Consider the following 25,127-nt stretch of genomic DNA (forward strand, 5'->3'; position numbering starts at 1 on the left):
GAAAGTGAGAGTATGCTTGAAAGTGGTTGAAATCCATTGTCGGAAAGAGGATTTCTAACATTAAATGACATTTGTTCTTTCTGACAACATTTGAATGCTAGTACGCCATTTATATCTACTTAAGTGATTGACTAAATAATATAGAAACATCTAATTATGCTCTAACTTGAGTCATTAAGTCATTAAAATCTCAGCACAATTAACGTTCAGTGGAATTGAGTCTAGTTTGCTTTCTTGTAGTCTAGAGAGTTTTACTGTAACACTATCAAGTGACGAGATGATCCAACCAAATACAAAATTCTTAATCTTTGAGTCTAAAAGAAAAACCAGATTACTGTGCCAAACTTTTCTGTTGAACAAGAATTTGCTCAACCGCATTGACAAAGCTGACAAGGTCATGGCGCTCTTGAACATCCAGCGAGTTAGCCAATTCCTACCAAAACAGGAGCAGAGTGATGCCATGCTGTAAGTACAACTGAAGATAAATAAAATTATTTTAAAGATAACGAACCCACAAGCCACCATCCTAACTAGAGGAATGAGAAGAAATTTTATCTTTAGTATGTAAATTATTTTCATGATATTTGGAAGAACTAGAAGAGAAATCAATGCTCACAATGTGCATGGATATCGCATTTATAGTAAATAGAGAAGTTGCATGAGTAAAGCAAAACAATAATCAAAACAGAAATCAATTTAATACAACATAACAGTGATGTTATTAAAACTTAAAATCAGAGTGCATGACAGCAAAACAATAAATCATAGTCTTGTCAGTTTCGTAACTCAAGTGAAAAAGTATGAGACATTAGTTTCTTAATTTAAATAGGAGTCTATTTTCTTTCTTTCTCGAGTTGTAATTAAAATATAAATAGTGGACAATTAAAACCCTAAATCTTTTTTGTTCGCTTTTTGTGTTGAACTATCTCTTATATTTTTCTCTCAAATTAGGACAAGTTCCTAACAGGCAGAGAGGAAAAGCAAACATTTGTTCGATGTAGCCTGTTCTATGTTCTTTCATATGAAGCTTCCTAAAACATTTTGGGGGATACAATTCTCACATGTCATAAAATGTATGCCCTGTACTATGCTAGATGATAAAATACCAAGTAAACTGCTCCAGCTTCATAACCCACTTTTCTATTCTGCCTCGAGTTTTTGGTTGTAATTGTTTCACTTATGAATTGTATCTATCAAATGTATACTTTTGGGTTATTCTCTTATTTAGAAAGCTTACTAATATTATGATCCTCTTACTAAAAAGGACATGTATTTCAACAGGTGTAACCTTTTATCTAACACATTCCTTTTTTTATTCTAATGGTAGTGACAAATCCTTTGACAATTTACCCCTCCTATTCCTCTTCCTATTAAATCAATGCATGTCTTTAGCTAACAGTAAAATGTAGAAAATTTGCTGGTGGATGAAAATCGTCCTATCGGATACCACGAGAGTTGCCAAAGTAGCCACACACTGTGCCGTTAAGGAGGAGGGAGTAGGATGCAGAAGATATGCAACTCCATATCTAAAATCTCCATCGGTCTTCAAAGTCTATTCTCTCAAGTAGGTCATCAAGTAGCTTCTAGTTCACACAATTGAAATCTTTCGCAAGGTCAAGTTAGCGCAAATCTCAGCCTTTTCGATCTCTTAAAGTGATCAAGGATGTCAAGGGCAGCCATGGTGGAGTCAAGGATAGTTCACCCCTTAATAAAGGTGCACTGACCATTGTGGATCACCATGGGTAGGGAAACTTTAAGCCTATGAGCAAGCAATTGGGTAATAGCTTTGTAGGGGGTGGAGACAAGGCTTACAGGCCGACAATCAAGGGGGTGTTCCACCAACTCTTTCTTGGGGACCAGGGAAATAAAGAATGCACCAATACTCTGATATTTTATGCCATGATGGTAGAAAGAGTGAAACATAGATAGCATGTCATCCTTGGCCAGCACTACTTGTAGAGTTCCGTCAGGGCCAGGAGCTCAATAAGGAGCGATGGATCTTATTTTGGAAAAATGTAAAAGCGCTGCAACGTAGGTTGATCAAGGCATTCCTCCGAGTATAAATATACAAAAAACTAATAAGACCGTTAGTAATTGAGGTCTTATCCGACAACAGTTCATCATTGGTACATAATGAAGTAATTAGGTTAGTCCTTCTAGCCGAAGCCACCACACGGAAGAATTTGGTGCTGCCATCACCTTCAGCCAGCCATTTGAATCAGGCTCACTGCTTCCAGTGAATACTTTCGTTGTGGGAGATTATTTAAATTTTATTTTGCAGCGAAAGTCGGTTGTGGAATTTTGTGGGAGAAAGTGACCTTTGCTCTTCGGTATCATAAAAAATGGCAATCTGAGTTAAGAGGGAGACTTTCTCAAGGATGGCAGCAACACAGTTAGTTGAGGACCAGCATTTAAGTTGATTTTTTTTAGGAGCTTGAGCTTCTATGGGAGACGCCATCCAGCAGCACCGGCACTGTAATGATTTAGCCTCCAGCTAGAGATTAGGCTATCAAAGTCAATGAATTCTCAAATCTGAAGGTTTTAGGCCCCCATTGCCCAATCTTGGTGACAACGAGGATGGGCAGTGATCAAAGTTGGCCCGGTTGTGGACTCTCCCAACAGCTTTTTGATAGAGACGCAACCAATCACCGTTTGCAAGGAAACCATCAAACTTGGAAAGGAGGGTTGTTACTGCCCATTGGACCAGGTGAACGCTTGCAAGACAGGTCGATTCCCTCTAGGTCGCAACTACCAATGAAGTTAGCAAATCGTCGCATTGTAGAGGTGGTTCGACAACAAGTAGGGGACTTTTCATTGCAGAAGCGGATCATGTTAAAGTCATCCGCTAGTAACCAATGCAGTTGCCAATGTTGGGAGAGGTTGGATAGTTCTTCCTAAAACTTGTTGTGATCCCCATAGAGAGTGGGTTCATATACTCCAACAAGACACCTAGTGCTACCCGTGCTTCTGTCACGAAATTTCAAACCAATGGAGTAGACACCAGTTTCCTCATCAAGAACGTCAACAAAGTTCGGGTTCCAAAGGACGAGGATCCCACCCAAATGCCCAAGTGCATTGACTGCCATCCAAGCAAGGTTTGTGCAGCTTCAGAGGTCATGAGTGATTTGATCATCCATGCATTGGGCCATGGTTTCTTAGGCTTACTGGATGCCAGGAGATTTCAAATTGTAGCTCTCTTCGTCTGAGAACCAATTCCACTGACATTTCAGGATATGGTTATCATTTCTTTGTAAACAACTCCAACGGCTTTTCCAACTCCATCATTTGTGTCCAAGTCTCCTCATCATATCTGTGCCTCTCGGATTGGAGCTCAGCCACAAGTTTTTGAGAACATTTCCCTGGAGGAAGGAAGAGGATGCAACCAGTTTATGGGTTTGTGTGATACTGAGGATTACTTGACTGGCCTGGGAGAAGCCTTTTGGATCAGATTCTTCCTTTTCTTTGGTATGTGGACAGAAGAGGGGGGGGAGGTCAGTGGTCCATGTTTGTTTAGGTTCTTCATTGGTTGTAGTGGTGTTTGATTTGGTGTCAAATAGGTGGATTGTTTGATGCGGGCTGAAGTTGGAAACTGCTTTTGCTAGGCATTAAGAGAAGCTTCACCTGAGGTATGGTCACTTCCCAGAAGATGGTTAGAGGAGCAACACATCACTTGGTTTCGAGTAGTTGTGTCGAATTGAGGTTAGGGGACGGGTGTTTTCTGTTTTGAGACTCTGACCGGCTCTCTCTGGCAGATTTTGTGTCAATAAAGTGCTGCAACCAGAGCCTGCATTGGGATATGGCTTGTGGGCAACAGGGGAGTTATGGTTTATTATGCCAAGATGGGGATTCCATAGGTCATAAGACTCATTGAGAGGGTTGGAACAGGGAGACAAAGCTTTCAGGTTTAGCTGGTTGGTAATGATGGCAGCATGACTGTGCAGTGTAGGTGGAAGGTTTGAAATTTTGAAATTTGAATTTGAAATCGATTGGAAAGGCAGGAGAGACACGAATGAATCACTAACCTCCATGCTGACGTTAGGGATGGGGCTGTGGTGTGATTTAGGGTCAACTTGGCTTCTCCTGGTCGAGTCCCTGATGTTCGAGTGAACTCGGTTGTCTTCCCAGATTGTGGTGAACAACAGGCTGACTCCCTTCGAGGCAAAGTTCCTCGAAGTTGATTTTGATCCAAAAGAAGTTGTCTCCAACAGAAATTTTGAGGAAGGTGGATCCTTTCTAGTGTTGTTTCGGTATGATGAACATTCTTGCAAAGTCAAGCCAGACCTTCTGATTTGTAATCTCATCTAGGGTCTCTATTTTCTAAAGCAGTGGCTATTTGAACAAATGTTTGGTCATGCCAGAGCTCCACAGGTGGCCCCCAGATGTTTAGCCATTGCAAAAATGGGCGATTGGGGATGGAGGGTGCCCACTCTTTGATCTTGCTGAGGCTGAGTTTTGGGTTGGTTGGTAGCTTAATAACTTCTTTTTTTTCTGCTACAGTTTGGAAGTGGAAGAGCCAGTAATGAAATCCGAGGTAGGAGTGGGCAGGAGTGTAGCTGAGCTGAAGTATTTCAGAAAACCAAATGGAGATTGAAGCCCTCAACCATATCACTGTCAACAGTGGCAGGTAGAGTGATGGTGAGTTGATTGGGATCAATTTCAGCAAGGCTGGAGCTGTAGTTGTTATTACCGGTATGGGTTGGAAGGTCAGGAGGTGGTGCCAGGTTTAATTGGGTGGATTTTCCAAAGCACCCCACCATTGGTAATGGTGGAAATTATGGAGTGGCCATTCGGATTGGTTGTCTCTCTTGAGGGCCGGGTGGGGTAAGGCTGCGAAGTCTTTCCGTGAGTATTCGCCAGCCAAACCCAGTGTTGGTACATTCCGGGATGTAGATGTGAGTCATGATCATGCCCTCTCGGCATTGTGTTATCTTAGACTCCTTGGTGTCATTGTACTGAAAGACTGAGAAGCAGAATATGAGTCTCCCGGTCCAGAGCTCCCTGGTTCTATTTCCAGTTTGGCAATCAATTGTAGCACTCTTGAACTACTCGGTGAATGTTGTGCAAGAAATCATAGGGATGGAGATAAAAGAACGTTTATCACCATTTTTAACTATCAACCGAACTATCTGGCCAGTGCAATCAACCGTTTTGCTGATGGAGAAGGTTGTGCTCCCATATTTGAAGAGAATGCCAGTGGGAGATTCTTCTTGCCTTCTGGTGCGCAATCATTGACGGTTTGCTTTGTTTTTAACTACTTGTCATTCATATCCTTCTTCATCATGGTCAGAAGTCTCCAGATTCCACACTAAATATGGCTGAGATGGTTTCTCTCTCAGAGCTGCTCCTTTGAGTGGTCTGTTGAGCAAGGTCTCCCTGTATTTGTGGAATCTCCTGTGATTGCTTCTTTTGCTCTTTCTCCCACTATCCTCTTGGTTTTCTCCTTCGCTCTGGTTGTATCCTTCAATCTCCCTCTTTCATTTAGTCCTTCTCACCCTTCTACTTTCCCTCTCACTACTTGATCTTCTTCATTCCATCTCTTTTGCTCTCATTCTTGCTCTTCATCTCGTTCGTGCCTTTTCTCTCACCCTCTCCCTTGCTCTTGCTGATCCATGGGTCTTCTGTAATACCATTTTACTATTTACTAAACAGAATGGAAATGGATAATACCTATTCCATACCGATTTACCAGTTTACCAATTATGTAAGGGTATTATTGTAATTTTTTATATATCTATGTAGAGGGACCTTGTTATGTGTGTTGGTATATGACTTTTTACTGTTCAGATATTATAAACATGGTGTTATGTTTTTTACTAATTTTTACTATTTTTCGTTTATTTACCCTTTTACCCGGTTTTTAACCGTGTAAATAAACAGAACTGGAATACCTTAAAAAATAATCAGATGGAACGGATAAGGAATACCGGAAGGGTAATAGAACAGTATATGGAATAGCCTATTCCGTTTCATCCATACACCCCTATCATGTGAGTTTAACTAAAGTACTGGCTTCAAGTACAACTCTTATTTTCTCTCTCTCAACATACCTTATTTATGATCAATGAGAAGATCGACCAAAGCTTCTCTCTCTATGGTTATTTTGACACACTTGTCTATTCTCTATTTTTCAACTTCTACACTATAAATAGTAGAAACTCTCAAATGCTGAAACTTTGAGAAGTAGAATGTATTATAACTCACCTTAACCTCATTAAGAATGCAAGAAGGAACTTCTGTAGAACTGAACTCTGAGTTAGAGAGAATGACCAACTTTAATGGGGAAGTTGATGCTGGCCAGCTTTGTGAAATCTTTAGGATAGCATCGATACCCTCCACTAAATGAGCAGTTATTGTCTCATCTTTATCACAGTACTCAAAAGAGTGCCTGTAAGTACATGAGAATACAGGTTTAAGCAGAAAAGGAACTTCATAATCCAAAAGGCAAATGATGCAAGTTAAGATTCAAGAGAGAATCATGGATATGTATTTCACAACCTATTTGGTATTTTCTACTTCACTGTAAGTCTGGCATCTGCCTAAAATTTCTTTTTTAGGAAAGTGACTATCACTAGCTTTTATTTCTTAAGAAATAGAAATACAAATAGGAGCCTCAAGCCTCAAACAGAAATAGGACAAGAAAAGATAGGTGAGAGAAACCTTTTTGCAAGGAAGCCAAAATAATATTAGTAGTGCTCGGAATGTACTGTCATGAAATCTCAATCTAACCACAAATCTCAACAATAACACATATCAAAATTGTGACTTCTTTTCTTCTTGCAGCTTTCATGCATAAAAGTAGCAGTTAGGTCGTTCTTTAGTTGTAAGCAGATAGAAATTCCTATCGCATAATTAACTGCATAAGTTCATCCTAACTTCAGGAACTTTCAATGATTGAATTCAACAGAAGACTATCAACACATTGCTTATCATGTAAGGGAGAATTTTTCAGAGGAAGGACGAACTGGACATGAATGTGATACCTAGTCTCCTATGAGGATAATTTTTCCATATAGGTATTAGATACTGTTTAGGAATCAAAGATACAATATATGTCATGCAATACAGCTGTACGAAGCACCACAGCAGCCTGTATCACATCCCTTACAACCCCTGTAAAACCCAATATGTACAGCATGCCATGAGATATTTATCTGTGTACAACAAACTATAATTATTGAAATCCATAGAAAATAGTTGCCTAAAGCCAAGTAGACTAGGTGATACTGGAGTTTCAATTTGCTGCTTGAAAAAGTCGAAATGAGGAAATGTGCAAAGACATAATAAGAATGTAGCACGAATGAAGATTCTTTTCTTCCTCTAAAGCATCTACTTGTGAACATAAAAATAAAAAAATTGTAATAAAATAAAATAACTACCTTTTTGTAGACATAATATTAAACTCTTACCTTGATCTGTTTGCATCTTTCACAATCAAAGCCCGCAGAGAAGACAAACGTATCCTTTCTTGTATTTTTCTAATCAACCAACCCAAGGACAACTGCATTTCCAAAGTTAAAGGTAGAGAAGACTGTCTGCAGATATTAATGACAGTGTTCTCAGTCCATGACAGCAAACAGCCAGAAGAGGGACTCATGAAGCATTACCACACTGATACAAGATTTTTTACTTCTTTAAGTGAGTTGTAATTCATACTTCATTTGAAAAAATCACAAATAAAGATTCAAGGTAGTGATAATAACTATGCAAGACTAACTTTTTCTTCTGCAAGACAAAATTGTTTGATTAAAATGCATGAAGAAGGTAAGCTTTAGAAAGTATAAATGGACAAGAATATGTCCGATTCAAGGTCAGTAAACTTCTTGAAATCGAGCACCTTCATATTTCCACTATCTGAGACAACTAGAGATTGGTGGCTCATTTCTCAGATGACAGCATCATCTCGCCTACTTAGTTTTCACACTTGAGGGATTGGCAGAAGTTAATTTTAATAGTAGATCTAGAGGTAATCCTACCCTTTATGGGGGAGGAGGTCTCACTTGTCGCACTGAGGGAAGCATCGGTCCAGTCTTCTTCACTCCCTTCAGTCATCAACGACTCCTTGGAAGTAGATTTGATGCCCCTCCTTCCATGCTTGAAGGTCTATGGTAAACAGGTCTTGGATACTCTGCTTATTGGAGGACAATCCACCATCATTAGTTGGGCCTCTAAAAAATATCACCCAGCTGGCTGCTTTCTCTACTTCCTTGATGAGATCAAAGAAATCTTTGGACAGTTAACCATTGTAGAATTTAGGGATTAATGAGGAGTACAGAGAAGAGAAAGAGAGAAGAAAGAGGAAGATGGCAGAAACCTCTGTGAGAAGAGCAGCTCACCTAAGGGAGCAAACCCTAAATGCTTGGAAATTGGATGGAGAGCAAGGGGCAGATTGGTGATGTGCATGGAGGCAAAATGCAACAAACAACTCGGGAAAAGGATCGGATCGATGATGGGATACGACGTGATGACCACCGAAGGACCATGGAGGATGGTGACGATCTACCATCGGTCATCGTGCGACCAACTCGAAGGACCTTTAATGGCCCGATGACGGTTATGGATCGAGAGACCTTTCACCAGAAAAATTGTTATTCCCAATGAAGATGACAAAAGAGGTGGTTGGCAAACGTCCAATCCTCGTAAGGCAACCAAGCGGCAAGCTCAAGATTCCTCTGAAATCGTTAACCCAATTGCCACCTTTCGGGTCGGCAATACAGTGTTCTCTTTTCGGGACGCCTCCGATCGGTCGAACAAATGGACCGTATATTCTCTTCGACAAGTGGCAAACGATCATATATCTCCATTCCGTTCATTGCCAGTAGTGCATTCATCACCTAGTTCGATGATGCCACCCAGTTGCCTGACTCGTCAAGGACATCTAAGGAACTCTGGATAGGAAACTTCGTCTTCCTCCTCTCCGTATACAAGTATAAAGGCAATCAGGAATGCAAGATCACCCAATGCCAAGGCAAGTATATCATGGGAAGAATATACATCATGGAATCTTTGAAATCTGGTTTCGGGTGGGATCAGTTCAAATCCTGGATTACTCGAATCTCCAGCACTAATGGGGTGAAAAAAACCCGAAAAATCCCATATGCTTCTAGCTTGCACACCCCACCCTCACCATCACCTCAAAAACGCCCATCAACATCCAATCATCTAACCCTTTCTCCATCCACCTAGACCAACACCACCTAAATATGGGAACCAAGCTTCTCTCGTACTCAATCATCATCACCACCCATCAGCCCACCTTTGACATCCTACCAATCCTCTCGTGGTTAACCAATGCCCTCCAAATTACATACCAACCCAATCATTCTTTCCTGAATGATCAAAACTGGTTGATTTATTTCCTCGATCAAACTGATGCAGGATGGGCTCAGTGTTTTCCATTCACCCCAGATTCACCCATTTTTAAAATCAGTTGCCAAACCCCTTTCCACCCAGAATTGCTTCTCGGCCAATGGATATGTATCCTTGGCCTCCCAACTGAGCTCTGGCAAGTGGATATTTTCCGACGGATCGCTGAATGTTTTGGGCAATTTGTCATGCAGCATGAGGACACCTCCCGAATGGCTCGCCTCTTCATCATTCCTGCACAACCTTGCTTGGGATCCTCCCTCATCAAGATCACTATTGAGACCCATATCTTCTGGATTCGAGTTTGCTTCCTTGGTTCGGACAGCAACTCTTCTCCAATGATGGGGGATGCTCTGACGATGAACCAGCAATCTCCCGCCCTACATTGTCCTTTGTTTAATACCCAAGCATTTCCACCTTTTAATGAAGCAATGCCGAGTCATCCGAGACGGGACTGCCAACAACTACAGAGGATTTAAATTTAAATTCAAGGGAACCACCTAAACTCTGGCAAAATACCTAGAAACCCACCCCTGACCCCATTTTAAAGACTCAGAATCCCTAATCCAGAAATTTTCGCCACCACCCATACTCATCCTTCCAGCCTTTTTGATAAAGACCTGATAACGTATCCACCTTGGTCACACTTCGTACCCTGGCCCCACAAAATCACAATAACCCCACCACTTTCGGGTTGACCAAACACCCGAGTCAAATAACCAACCCCCACCAAACCGGCAGGGCATCACTAAACACTACCAGGGCCCACCATCTTGCCCCCTTGAAAATAACCAGCAGCCCGAACCTTCCCCTGCAATCCCAAATCCCCGCCATCTTCCACCTCATACCACACCAGAAATGTCCACCACACCCTCCCCTTCCGACAACATTTTCTCAACCCAACAACCAATCTCACGACTAATCTCCTATACCCAGAGTCAGACACCGAATCGAGTGGCCGCACTCCTGCTCTCCGCAATCCTCATTGTGCTACTACCTCCACTCCAGAGAGCAATGTTCCCCAGCCGAGAGTTATCACTTATCGGCACAGAAACCGTACTCCTGGTCGACCGGACGATTCAGCAAACCAGGGAGAATACAGTGATCCACCAACAATATACCCGACAATCCGAGAAGCTGAAAGAAGAACCTTCGTACCAGATGATGACTTCATTGCTGTTCTTCAACCTGAACAACACAAGTATGATGATCACACTTGGAATGAGATGATGCGATTAGCCATGACCATGTATTGTAATAACCAGACAACTATTTTCATTGTAGGCAATCTAACGTTTCATGATAGAACCAAACATATAGAGGTTGATTGTCATTTTATTTGAGATGCAGTAATGAGAAAAGCTGTTACCCCCGATGTCCAGTCTAATGATCAAGTTGGTGATATCTTTACTAAAAGCATTGTGCAGATGTGAGCTTGGGGCATTTTGTAACAAGTTAGGGCTCCTAGATATATATATGTTCCAACTTGAAGGGGGGTACTTTAGTCATTTTACAATGGTTTTGGACTTCAGTGAGAGTACTATCATGTTTAGAATGTTGAAATGAATCTATAGTTTAATTTTTATATTGTTTGGAGGTGTAGTTAGGAAGTAACAAGGAGTTATGTTAAAGGGGGTATTTCTGTAATTATCCTCAAACCACTTAAGTTAATTAGAAGCAAGAGGTGTCATGTCCAGACTTCATGAGAACATTCTCAATGCTCTCTTTCAGTATCTCTATCTTTCTCTTTTTCTTCTTTCTTCATTATTCTCCTATTTTCTCTTTCCTTCCAATGAGTGACATGCACATACTGAATCAATTGATGCCATCCACCATATTTGTGCACCAAGCCAATTCCACAGCCACAACCACCATGGCTAGTTCAGATATGTCCACTCTCCACGTGACCCCTAGTGCTACATTAGGTATTTGATTCAGGCCCAGGAATAATAGGAAGGAAAATAGGAAGGGAAAGAGGAGCTTATGATTCCAACCAAGGATGATTAATGTAAGGTAGAGAAGAGCTTATGATTCCAACAAGGATGATTCATGTAGGGCAAAACAAGGAAAGGCTTTAACTAACCATCTCTATTGCTCCAATACCATGTTAGATCAGCCAATTGAACCAGGAATAGAGAGATTGGGTAGAGAAGGGAGCAAAAGAGCTTGGAAAGGAGAGAGAAGTTGCAGCAACTTCTGATAAGGAATCCAATGAACCACTAATATCTTTCTATTAAATGGAATTAGTGGTAAAAGAAAAAATTAATATGTAAAACCCCTCTAATTAAATGGAAAAAAGACTGAAGTTGCTGATGCCATAAAAACTGTAAAACAAAAGGTTACATGATTGTAAAAGAAAAATACTTAATATGTACCGCACTAACTTGACTAAGGGACTCAATGCAAGTAAAAATTATTAAACAACCCTTTACATTTCATTATAAAAATAATAATAACAAATAAATAAATAATAAATAGAAAAAAGTAATTTACACTCCAAATGACAACAGAGTTTAATATGCGAATAAAGATTGCATCTACTAACCTTCGCAACTTGGCAGCATCAACTACTTCTCTAATAAATACATCATCTGGGAAAATCTTTTTTATCAAAAATGATGAGAATATTATTAAAGAGAGAAAAAATAATACAAAGAAGATAAAACAAAACAAGCATAAGAAAGTCAACAAACAACAGAAGAAAGCAAAAAAAAATACAAGATGAAACGAAAACGAGTACAGTAAACTCATGATAAATAAAATCTGGGACAATGTGGGCACATTAGAGTCATTAAATAAAATTTGAGTTTCAACTTTGATTTGCTAAATGAAGTCTTAGTTGGAGGTTATTTTAGTCATACAATATGTTAGCACTTTTGCTATTTTGCCCTACTCAAATCACCATTCTACCAATTTGTGCATGCATTATTTGATTCTATGGAATTTCATCTCTTTAGTAGTTGATCATTGAGATATGTCTTATCGATACTGTCATGAAGCCTAAGTGCTCAAAATTTCGTCTGGGTCATAATGGAGAAAATTGGGATTCACTAGACCTTCATATGTTGAGATGGCTGCGTATAGGGGGTTGAGCGTTGGACCATGAACTGACAAGTTGTCACATCACCATATAATAGTGTTTGCATAGCAAATTGGACAGGTGACCATTTGATTACATGGTTGGGCCTTGAGCCCATTAATATGATCACCTCCCAATATCACTTTCTTTGATCTTAGGAATCAGTTAAGACTTTTATCTGAGGTATATTATTTTTTAAAAACATTTTTATTTAAAACTTCATAAGAATTGAGTCCGATGAACCCCACGTGTTGGGTGTCATGTTTGGGATCAATCTCAATTGGTGGTGGATGCATTAACCACTTTAAACTTGAGTGGGAAGTTGAGATAGAGCGAGAATCCTCATTAAAGTCAAGTAGGTTGATAGGCCACTAGAATCTATATAAGTATATGCTAAAGTGGTCACACCAATCCTCAAATAGACTACCCATCTCGTGAGAGAGTGATCTGCTATCAAGGAGCAATCACCAAAGAAGATTGATGGACTTCAAGCATAAGAAAAAAAAATTGCAAAGAAATAACTGTTCCAACTATTTAATTTTTGTAAATCCAGAATTTCTGGTTAATTCTTGAAAATTCGGAAATACTATTAGGACAACACAACATACACATTTAAATGTCCAGTTTATAGCCAAAGATATCATTATAAATAGTACTTGACTTATTTGGAGGCAGATAGACTTCAGTTATCTTCACACAAAAAAGTGGAGGTTGATAGCAAGTGTTCTGCCATTTCTCCATTTGTCACTTCTTTGGTTTTTTGTAAAGAAGGAGATTTGAGAGAGAAAGATGAAGAAGAGATTGAGAGAAGGAGGAAGAAGCAGCCACGTCTCCATTGGATTTTGTGCTAGAAAGGCACGAACTCCCCTTCTTATTAAACTCTTAAGTGATAATTACAAGAAAGCATGGAGTCCTCGAGATTCCTGAGTGGTGCCTCAAGCATCCCGAGTGGTGTTTGCCCCAATGCCCCCCCTCAGGCTAGGCACTCCTCCACTCAAGAGCGTCTCATCACCGTCTCCCCCTCACCTCCTCAGGCAGGACTCGGCACTAAATCCAATGGCAGAAGGTCTCTCTTGCAAAAGCAACAGCAACAGCACAGCACACATGCGACACCTGGTCCTCGAGGCAATCTCGACGACGGCTGGCAAACGGTGGTCAGCCGAACCTCTTGAAGAAGAATCCATCTAGCCTCAACTGGCCAAAATCTAGTGTTTGAGTTTCAATATGGGAAGACGATCACTACCATCCGAAAGACCCATGAGCAATCCGGTGACATTGTCCGCATCCTCTCCAAGTCGGGGATGAAGCGATTCTTCATCACAATACTAATCACTAGAGCAAAATTGTTCCTCCACTTGCTCGACAAGGTTCTTTCGGGCAAATCCGAACACGGCAATGGCCACACTTTGTGGGCCGGCGATTTCGCTTTCCACCTCTTCACCCAATTCCACCTCAGCTCCCTGAAGTGTAGTATCACTCAACGAAACAGAAACACAATATCCTCTTCTCACCCCAACTCACAAACACCAAATTCGGTTGGACCACCCTCTGCACCTGCATTTTGCAAATTGCCTACACAGCAACACAGATTCCGCCTCTCCAACCACCTTTGAACTCCACCTAGACCAGCCCAACCAACACCCCTCACTTCCCTCTACCACACCCCCGTACTCCACCGACGCATCCCCCACCTCTGACCAGCTTGATCCCACGCCTCCACCTCCTCCCCCTCCCCTGGTTCAACACACCCCGGAGTTCACATCTCTCACCCTCCCAGCCCAGGCCCTCTCCAACAGAACAAGCTGCCTCTCCAAAGCCACAATGGCTATCACCCACCCTTCATGTTCTTTTGAGCCCCTCATATTACAATGGCTTGCCAACCGACTTCTACTCACGGAAGCGCCTATTGTCTCCCATATCACCAAACTCCACTGGTTAATCCTCTTCAGAACAACAGAAGATAGACTCACGGCACAAACCGCTATCGTTGACATTGCCTCCCCTCTCGAGCAGCTACTAGATTGGTCTCCAAATCTCACACGTTTTTTGTCGGGCCAATGGGTAACTGCCCTGGGCATTCCTGTTAAACTTTGGTGTTGGCACACCATCGACTATATTGCCAACATCTATGACGACATACTTCAGATCAACGGCCACTCTAATCCGCTAAAGGATCCGTCCAACAAGTGGCCATTAAACCCTCAAAATTATTTCCAGCAACTCTACCTTCTGGATTCATCTTGCTTTCAATGATCTGGAAGTCCTCTCCCTAATGATTCCCAATTCATGAGCTCTCCAACCCAACATCACCCGCTTCCCCAATTCTACCCCGACTCGCTCCAAGTCCACTTAAACCCACCCCAATCCCTCTGACTCAGCCCTGACTCAGGCCGAGTTCACCCACTCCCTCGTCGCTCGCCCAAATTCGAATTTCAAAAAATCTCCCCTTATCCCCTCAATTGGCCCGCCCCTCCTACCAGCTCAGTCATCTTGATCAATTCCTTTTCTGACGGACTTCTAAATGTACTTTCTGAGGGTTTTCCATGAACTATCTCACCACTTCCACATCAAAGGATATATCAGGCTTGACAACTATAGCATAGATCAATTTACCTACTAAGCGTTTGTACTATGTTATGTCCTTGACAGCAAGACTTTGTGTGTCATGAAGATTATGGTTCATTTCCACCGGGTGTATACTAGTTTGGCACCCAATAGACCATATTTCCACGTTGATATCACCTTCTTAAGGGACGATGCAAGTAGGAAAAATCCTGTAATGGGTTGTGCACCAGAAAATTGGGAGTTTTCCCTAGCCAAAAAAGTTCTCTAGGACTCTATCCCAGCATTACACTGCACCTAATTGCAGTAGAAGCCAACTACCCTAAGGTTTAGGCAGAAAAAAGGATGAGAAAAAATTATTTGTTTTGTATCCAGTCAAGACCAAACCTCAAAAAACCCTTTTCTGAACTTGTTGGCTTCAAAAGAGAAAGAAAATAGAACAAGAAGGCTTGATTCCAGAACCTTAATGCTCTGATACCTTGATAAAAAAAAGTAAAAATTGAAGAGTTTTGGAGAGAGAATGAGGGAGAGAGGAAAGAGAGAAAAGAGCTTGAGAGAAACTGCTCTGGATGGGGGTCAAGCATGACCCCTACTTCTTCTTATTCATTTAAGTGTTAGACAATTACAAAAATTACCCCTACTTAGTTACATTTTACATAAACCCTTATATCTCCCAATAGACTTACCAAAATTACATGAAATTTGTACTACAAAGAAATTTAAACATGCTGAACAATGTAATATCATCTCCTGAAATTACAGCTAAGTTAAAATGACCAAAATACCCTTCTTCTGATTTTATAACACAATACAAGTCTGTTTTGAATGAAACTTGAAACCATCGCCTCGGCCCGCCGGAGGACTAACCAGGTTACTTGTCTATTGGCAATGAAGTTACCTCGGATAGGGCCCCTATTACTGACGCTCTTCTCAATTTTTTTGCAGATCTTTACAAAGGAAGTGCCACCATCACCCTGACTATGCTCCATTTCACTTCGATTTCTCCCGCCTTGGCAGCTTTCATTGAGCTTCCCTTCTCGGTCTTGGAGGTCGAGGATGCGGTCTTGGGTCTTCCTTGAGATGAGGCCTCAGGGCCTAACGGGTACAACAGCAAATTTTTTAGAGCTTGCTGGCCTACTCTGAAATCGGACATCATTACCACGGTCTGCAGTTTTAATGACCGAGGGATCACCATCAAGAGTGTTGGTGCCTCTCTTATTGCCCTGGTGCCTAAGAAAGCTAGTGATGAGCGTCCTCATGATTTAAGACCAATCAGCCATGTCTCAAGCCCGTACAAAATCATTGCTAGTCTGCTAGCTAGTCGGCTCAAGGTTATTCTTCCCACCATCATCCATAGTTGTCAGAGTGCTTTCATTAGAGGTCAGGACATCCTCGATTCAGCTATGGCCGCACACGAGATTATCAATCACTTTGTCAAGATGGGTCTACTGAGGTTTATTCTCAAGCTTGATCTTGAGAAGGCCTTTGACTGGGTGAGTTGGTCCCTTCTGAACAACATTATGCAGCGCATGGGTTTCGGGGATAGATGGAGATTTTGGATTCGCAGTTGCATTTCCTCAGCTTCTTACTCTTTGCTCCTTAATGGCATGGTTTGCGGTTTCTTCCAGGGTTCTCGTGGCATTCAATAAGGAGACCCCCTCTCCCTATTTCTCTTCAACATTATTACTGAGTACATGTAATCTATGTTCTACTCTACTCGCAATATTGGTTGGCTAGAGGCCATTTCTGACCAGAGTTGTTTTGATATTCTCTTGCTCTAGTTTGCGGACGACACTATCTGCTTCAGTGCTAGCACGCTTGATCAGGTCTGCAACATTAAGGCCGCTCTTGGCCTATTTGAGATCACCTCTGGTAAGAAGGTTAACTAAGGAAAGACGACCATCATGTGATATCATATTGACCCCCCTGCTTCAACACATGGCAAAAACTCTAGGATGCTCGGTTGCAGTTACCCCCTCTCACTACCTAGGCCTTCCTCTTACTAATTGTCGACCCCGGATGGGATTATGGGCCCCAGTCATTGAGCGGCTTGAGCAGCGACTCTCCACTTGGAAGGGTAGGATGCTCTCTAAGGCAGGTAGACTGACTCTTCTCAATTTGTGCCTTGAGGGTATGCCAAACTATTTTCTCTCATTCTTGCCTTGCCCGCCTCCATCAGCTAGCACATTGACAAGATCAAGAGACGCTTCAAGTCGCATGGCACTGGGAATGAGTTCTATTACCATCTTGTCTGTTGGGACGATGTTTGTATGTTGAAATCCTTGAGCAACCTTGGGATCAAATGCACCAAGGAGATGGGACAAGCCTTGTTACTAAGTGGTTCTAGAAACTTAACTTCCCCTTGGGAGCCTCCTGGAAACCAATGGTGACCTCCAAGCTTTGGCATCTTGGTGATAGATGGATCTCTAGCGGCAGCAAACGTCACCTCTCACCTATCTTGAAGGTCATGTTCCATGTATTTTCACATTCCGTGATGTTATTTGGTTCTTTGTTGAGGATGGCTCCAGCCTTCATTTTTGGATGAATTGGTGGTCGGGCGATGGCCCTCTTGCCTCTTTCTACCCAGATCTTCTTCAGATCACCTCCTGTCGTGACCTCTCGTTCTCCGATGCGTGGGGGAATGGCTCCTAAGATCTCCGTCTGAGACGTGGCCTTATTGACGTGGAGGCAATATCTGCGTGTGACATGATTGATGGTCTTGGCAGTGTTAAGATCTGCCCTCTAGTGACTGACCGGCTGATCTGGCTTCCAGATGATAGTGGGCGTTTCTCGGTCTCCTTGGCCTATCGTCATCTTATGGGTTGGATCCAGTCTCCCGCCCCTCACTCTGCCGCCTTTGCTTGGCAGCTCTTGGCTCCTCCCAAGGTGAAATTTTTCCTTTGGAATGCCTGCCGCAACAAGATTCTCACTGTTAACAATCTTATTAAGCGAGGAAACACTACTCCTGATCCTCTCGGCCCCTTTTGCGGGGTGGAAGCCGAGACTATCAGCCACCTTCTCCTCCACTATGCTTTTGCCTAGCAGGTCTGGACTTCTATGATTGACAACATGGGCTCAGTTTCTGCATCCTCCTTACCTGAGCACCATGTGCCGCTACTCATATGGGACTCGTCTCCCCAGCCTCGGCAAGCTATTGTTAGTTGCTTGTGTCGCTTACATCCCTTGGTGCCTCTAGACAGAGAGGAACTCTAGACGGCTTAACCGTGCTTCGCACTCTGCCGCTGAGGTGATCTATGCTGCTACAAACCTCATCTCCACCTGGATTCACACTCAGAAAGAATTGACTGCCTCTCCTATGCCCCTTCCCGCACCAACTAGAAGATCATTGCTCATATGTTCATTCCCTTTGCGCGCCGTTGGGTTGCTGCTTCGGAGCCTCCCCCCCACCAGCTACGATGAGCTTAACTTTGACGGTAGCGCTTTTGGGAATCTGGGGTTGGCTGGCTTTGGTGGGGTGATTTTTTATCCAAGAGGCACAACTATTATTTTTTACTCTGGTCCTCTCGGCATTGCAGATTAGACCACTGCTGAGCTCTCTGGTCTCCTCCACGGGCTTTGCATTTTGCAGAATCGCTTCAGAGGTCCGCTTATTGTGGAGGGAGACTACAAAGTCGTCGTTGACTGGTGTTTCACTGCCTCTTTCCCCTCATGGCATCACTGGCAGTTTTTTCTTGATATTATGGACATTGTTTCCACTACCTCTTGTACTTGGTCTATGTTCTTAGATCAGCCAATTCGACTGCTGATTCGTGTGCTAAATTGGGTCCCTCCCCATTTAAAAAAAAAGTTTAATAAAATTATCTATCTAACATAACTATGCTAAGATAAATCAGAATATAGACACTAACCAAAACGGATGTGGTACTCTTATATCTGTTGATGTGGAAAGACAATTTACGGAGACTCCTAGAAAAGTTCATTTTTGAGGTTGTATTCGCAATGTTGTGGTATTTGAAAAGGGCTTCAAGATAGATTTGTAATATAAACCTCACATATGGTAAAGAGAATCTAGTTATCTCACTAACTCTAGAATTCTATATTTTGGAAATATTTATTCTAGAATCTCATATACTTACAACAGATTTCCAGTAAAAGAATTCCAATATGACACTTTTAAACACATTAGCACCCCCTTTGGAAATATTTATTCTGGAATATCATATACCTAAAACAGATTTCCAATAAAATATTTCCAATATAACAATTCTAAGCACACTCACACCTTTGTTGCAATTCCAAGGAAGTTTTTGAAACATGTAGGACTCAATCCACTTTTAGTAACAAACATATCTAAAAAGCCAAGCACATGACATCACATGGAAATTTACCTAAAGTAGTACTACATACCTTCACAGTCTGGAGCTGCAGAGTCCCATCAGTAAGTTCTATTAACAATTCATGGTCTACAACAGATTGCCCACTCAGAAATTCTTGCCTACGTTGGATCAATCTGCTCTCAGATATAGGAACAAAGGTTTTAATTGATAACCTAATGCAATTGCCTTCTAACTCAATAACCTTAACATCCGATACTATATCGTCAATCTGCTCAAATAATTTGACCCTGAAGGACAAGAACATGTGGAGACAACGTTATTGAGACTTGCATCACAAAACAATCAAATGCCAACTAGTATTTTCTAACAGAAGAAAGAAAAAAAAAAAGAATAGTGCGAAGACTGGCCCCAATTAAATGCCAATGGCAGCAGCCAGGGATTCTGGTATTTAGTGTAAATACTGCCTTAGAAATAGATAATATTGACGAGAGGTACCTCTGAACTACACAATCAAGATCTTCCAGAACGCTCAGAGTACTGCTCTTCTTCTCAATCAGATGGTCAAGTTCCAAAATCTGCAAGGAGTAATCATACATAATTAGAATCTTAAAAATCAAGCAAACAACATAAAATACCTCAGAGATTCAATCTGTGAAGCGATTCCGTAGTTGTCCTCTGCCACCTCAGAGAAAAACTATGAAGTTAGTACTATATATGAGATGGAAACAAGGTCAAGCACATCCTTTTTTCATAAGAGACCGATGTCTTAGGGCTACCATGGAACTGCTCAAGACCGAGGTTCAGGTTCACTCACATAGATATCTAGATGAGTGTTTAGGCAAGGATTAGCTGCCTCAGACAAGAATATACTCATGAATCTTTTTTCCAACTAGAAGTTCATTTAATGTAGATGTCTAGGAGCAGTCTCTTGAGTTTTATTGTCGATTCTCCTTTCCATTCTGTGTTTCACAATCTCTAGAAGATCTAGGTGATAGTGGAGCTTATAAGAACAAGTGTTTATACTATTTAGATAATCGACCACCAGCATCTAAATAGAGGTTTCGTATTTAAAATTATGCTAAAGGCTTCTCCCTTCATCTTTACACTCTTTGCAAATTCAAATTCATGTCCATTCTACTCCCTTGGGTGTTGTGGCCGAACAAACTGGAGCTTCATTCCTTACTGTGGCTTGAGAATTTTTATGCAGTGATTCTTATTTTCTCTTCGGATAGAGGGTAACTCTTTTTATTGGTCAGGTGATTCTCAGGTAAGCATGCAGCGCCTAGGAGGTTTTGGTCAATTTGTAATGAGATATTGGATTGAATGAGCACATTCAGTTGGATTGGTTGCATACAATTAAAACTTGTTAAAAATATATGTAGAGGAGCATTTCAAGTACCACTAGTCAATTGGGCAGATGTCTGACAACCCAAAGCTTTGGGCGGGCTTGGCCCGCGTCTAACTAGCGACATGAATTCAGCTTGCCTTCTGAAATGGTTCTGGCGTTTCAATATCTATCCAAATGCGATTTGGAGACCTTTGGTGGCTATGAATCTTCGCTTAGATGGAAGATGATGGATCACGGGTGTAGACCAACGACGTCTCTCCCCTCTTTGGCATTCCCTCTATCCCCTGCTCACTTCTTTTCGTGTCAGGATCAACTTCAATGCTGGCAATGGTGAAACAATTCGTTTCTGGTCAGATTGTTGGTGCAACGGTATGGATCTAGGCAGATCTTTTGCTCCTCTCAGAATGCCATGGTTGTTGATTTATAGGTGCTGGAATTTCCATTTCTAGCATGGCCTCACTGATTCGGAGGCTATATTAGCCTCTCAGCTTTTATCGGACCTGCAAGATGTTGACATTTGGACCCCACTTTGGACACACTCTTCTAGGCGCCCGACCCCAATGGAACTTTTTCAGTATCCTCTGCTTATCTACTCATCACCGGCAGACTTGAACCCCAACCTCCTCACATCAGCTCTACCGCCTAGAAGATACTGGCTTCTCCTAAGATTCAATTCTTTTTGTGGAGCGCCCTCCACGGTCGGATTCTCTCAACATACATGACAATCGATTCCTCCGAACGAAGGCAAATCAAGAGATAAATTTTATTTTCGATGATCTGATTTCTCCCGATACATAGATATAAGCGTTTAAGTTATTAGATACAGAAAATTACAATAATGCCCTTTCATAAATACAAATATACGATAACTTCCCCCCTCAAATTGATGCTGGTAAGTCAACCAACAACAATTTGCCAACCAAAAATTGACGCCGTTGCCGAGTCATTGCTTTGGTGAAGACATCGGCCACTTGGAGATCCGAAGAAATTTAAGGAAGAGAGATCACCCGACTATCCAAGGTATCTTGGATAGAATGACAATCAACCTCAATGTGCTTGGTGCGTTCATGGAAAACAGGGTTGGTGGCAATCTGAATAGCACTAGTGTTATCAGCATGAAGAGGGGTAGCCATACAATCTCAGAACAAGCAGTAGACATGGCACGATACTCAACCTTAGTAGAGGATTTAGAAACACGATCTTGTTTCTTATATCTCCATGAAATTATGGCATCACCTAAAAACATACACCAACTCGTAGTAGATCGACGTGTATCCGGACACCCAGCCCAATCAGCATCACTATAAGCAAAAAGTTGAAGAGAGGAGCATGTAGGAAAGAATAACCCACAAGTAGGAGAACCTCAAAGATACCGGATGATGCGTCGAACTGCAGCAATATGGAGATGACAAGGAGAGAACATAAACTAACTGACCTGATGATCGGCATAGGATATATCAGGGTGAGTAGTGGTCAAGTAGTGAGACTCCCAACCAGGCGCTGATAGAGAGTAGGGTCATCTAGAAGGTCCCCTTCATCTTTCCTATATTTGACATTTACCTCCATAGGAGTATCAACAGAAGAAGTGTCCTCCAAACCAGCCAAGGTAATAATATCTTGAATATACTTTGCTTGTTTAAGAAAATACCATTGGCCCGATGATAGACTTCCAGTCCTAAGAAGTATGTGAGCTGGCCAAGATCTTTCATAGGGAAAGTGGCATGCAACAACTATTGAACATTAGTAATCAAACCACAGTCAGTTCCAATAATAATAATATCATCGACATAAACCAAGATAAGGACTATACCCGATGCCGACTTGCGGAAGAAGAGAGAAGAATTATACTGACTTTGTGTAAACCGGAAGGTAAGAAGCGTATTGCGAAACTTCTCAAACCAAGCACGGGGAGCTTGCTTGAGTCCATATGGAGAACGTCGTAGCTTACAAACATCATAAGGAGAAGGAATCATACCACAAGGAAGCTTCATGTAGATATCTTCGTGAAGATCACCGTGAAGAAAGGAGTTCTTCACATCCATCTGATGCAATTGCCACGACTGAGAAGCAGCAATAGCTAAGATAGTTCGAAACTATGGTTATTTTGGCAACAGGAGCAAATGTATCTTCATAATCTATCCCATATTCATGTTTGTTGCCCAGAGCTACTAGGCGAGCTTTGTACAGATCCAAAGAGCCATCAGAGCGAAGTTTTACAAAGAAAACCCATTTACTCCAAGAGGCTTAATTGTAGGGGGGCAAGGAACAATATCCCAAGTGTGATTCTCCTCAAGAGCTCGAAGTTCTGTTTGCATTGCATTCTGCCAACACGCATGTTCCATGGCCTGTTTGTAACAAGTGGGAATGGAAATAGTGGATAAGGTAGCCACACGAGAGACAGTGGAGGAGAAACCATACCAATGAAGAGGCCGAGAAGGGCAAGTAGACCGGCGAAGAGTGGTGGAAGCTAAAGCAGGAGTAGGAGCAGGCGCCAGGAGAAGATCGTTAGGGGGCACACTTAACCGATTGGGCTATAAGTTTATGTCGTTCATGAGCAGGGAGATGCACAAAACAAACACAACCAAATGTCTGAAGATCAGAATATGAAGGAGAATGGCCAAACAACTTAAAAGAAGGGAGAACCATGATGTAACGTAGAAGAAAGTAAGTGATTGATCAAATGAACCGAAGTAGAAAGCGCTTCACACCAAAAACGAGAAGGAACAGATTATTCAAGTAAAAGGGTTATGACCACATCAAGAAGGTGACGATTTTTCCGCTCAGCAACACCATTTTGTTGCAGTGTCGAAGGACAAAAGCGCTGAGAGATGATCCCTTTGCTTTGAAAAAAGTCTTGAAACTCATTAGACATGTATTCGCCGCCAGAATCAGAGTGCAAGACCTTGATGCTGGAAGAGAATTGAATCTCTAGAAGCACAAATGCGAAAAAATCATCAATAAAGGTGACAAAGTACTTAAATGCGAAAAATCGTCAATAAAGCTTAAATGCGAAAAAAATTCGTCCTTGGCCCGTTAAAAGTAAACCCAAGTAAACCGACTACAATCATCAATAAAGGTGACAAAGTACTTGTAATGCGCATGAGAAACAACAGGTGTAATCCCCCAAACATCAATATGAATAATATCGAAACATTGTAAGGCATGAGATTCATGATGAGGAAAAGGTAGAACTTTACTTTTACCAAGTTTGCATGATGGACATTCAAAAGAAAGATCAAGAGAAGAACATGTTTTTTGTCCCAATATACTAGAATTAAATAATTTGCGAAGTACATCAGAGTTTGGGTGGCCTAGACGTTTATGCCACATCTTAGGTCCAGAACCAACAACATTACATGCAAAGGAAAGGAAAGGAAAACTAGGACTAATGGTGGAAAAAAAAAACATAAAGAGGAAAGAGTCGGTCCACTTTAGGCCCCTTCGCGATCATCGTCCCTGACACTTGATCCTTCACAACACAACCAGATCGAGAGAAATGGACATTACAATTATTATCGACCAATTGAACAACAGAAATAAGATTTGTGGAGAGGTCAGGAGACACAAAAACATCAGTTAAGCAAGAGGAAAGATCATCAACAACACTGATAAGCAGAGAACTACCATCATCGGTGTTAATTTTCTGATTTCCATCATAATTTCTGACATTGGAAAGAGAAACAATAGTATTGGTCATATGGTTAGAAGCTCCGGAGTCAAAATACCATGGCTTAGAAGAAACTTTATGATTACCTGAGAGCCCAAAAGTAGAGAAAGCAGAAATGATCATCTGTTGTACCATCTCAGGAGTGAGTATGTTTGGATTTGTTGAGGTTGTAGGTGCAGCAAGAATAGGAACAACCGGCGAGGCAGCAAGCAATGCAGTAGAACTAGAGGCTGCAGCAGAGGCATGATAAGCAGTACCCTGCTTCCTTTCAGGTCGAATGGGGCAGGCAGAGATGATATGACCATGTTTCTTGCAGTAGTTATAGAACTTCCTAGGGCAATCCCGAGCAATATGACCAAAAGCTTTACAACTGAAGCACTGAACAACATGCATGTCTCTTCCCTTAATCCTCCCATGTACTGCATAAGCCACAGTAACAGGGGCACTAACATTAGCCCGATGTTCCATGCCAGTCTGAGTTACTATATTGTACTCCCCACGAAAAAGTTCACTAAAACAAGCATCTAGAGATGGTACAGGATGACAATTCATCAGATTAGACCGTGCAATTTCAAAATCAGAACGGAGTTTCATCAAGAATTGATCTCTCTTGTTGGTTTCATACGCTGCTTGAATAGCAAAGAGAGCCACATCAGAAACATTAGAATAAACAATGTCTGCATAGTCAGCCCAAAGGTTTTGAAAACCAGAAAAATATTCCTCAATGGAGAGACTTCCTTGTGTGAAATTAGCCATCTCATACTCCAATTGAAAACGCCGAGCCGTGTTGTCTTGATGGTAAACCTTGGC

General features: G+C 41.7%; 1 protein-coding gene across 2 annotated transcripts in view; it reads right to left on the reverse strand.

Annotated features, from left to right (window-relative positions):
- Positions 1-154: 154 nt before the first annotated feature.
- LOC137961314 (uncharacterized) overlaps positions 155-25,127 on the reverse strand; it is a 42,631-nt gene continuing 17,658 nt past the window's right edge. Inside the window, exons 7-12 of one of the 2 annotated variants that reach the window (XM_068808370.1) lie at positions 19,798-19,877; positions 19,373-19,589; positions 11,909-11,964; positions 7,407-7,532; positions 6,202-6,385; positions 155-433 (exon numbers count right to left, since the gene is read on the reverse strand). In XM_068808370.1, the coding sequence (XP_068664471.1) occupies positions 332-433; positions 6,202-6,385; positions 7,407-7,532; positions 11,909-11,964; positions 19,373-19,589; positions 19,798-19,877 (765 nt within the window). In that variant the 3' untranslated portion in view covers positions 155-331. The remainder of the gene's footprint in view (positions 434-6,201; positions 6,386-7,406; positions 7,533-11,908; positions 11,965-19,372; positions 19,590-19,797; positions 19,878-25,127) is intronic. The other variant, XM_068808374.1, reaches the window with a different exon arrangement.

This window comes from Aristolochia californica, unplaced genomic scaffold (genome assembly GCF_029961685.1).
Source record: "Aristolochia californica isolate CCGP_79_NKW_82.1479 unplaced genomic scaffold, dmAriCali1.0.hap1 SCAF_1, whole genome shotgun sequence".
In the NCBI taxonomy this organism is placed as follows: Eukaryota; Viridiplantae; Streptophyta; class Magnoliopsida; order Piperales; family Aristolochiaceae; genus Aristolochia; species Aristolochia californica.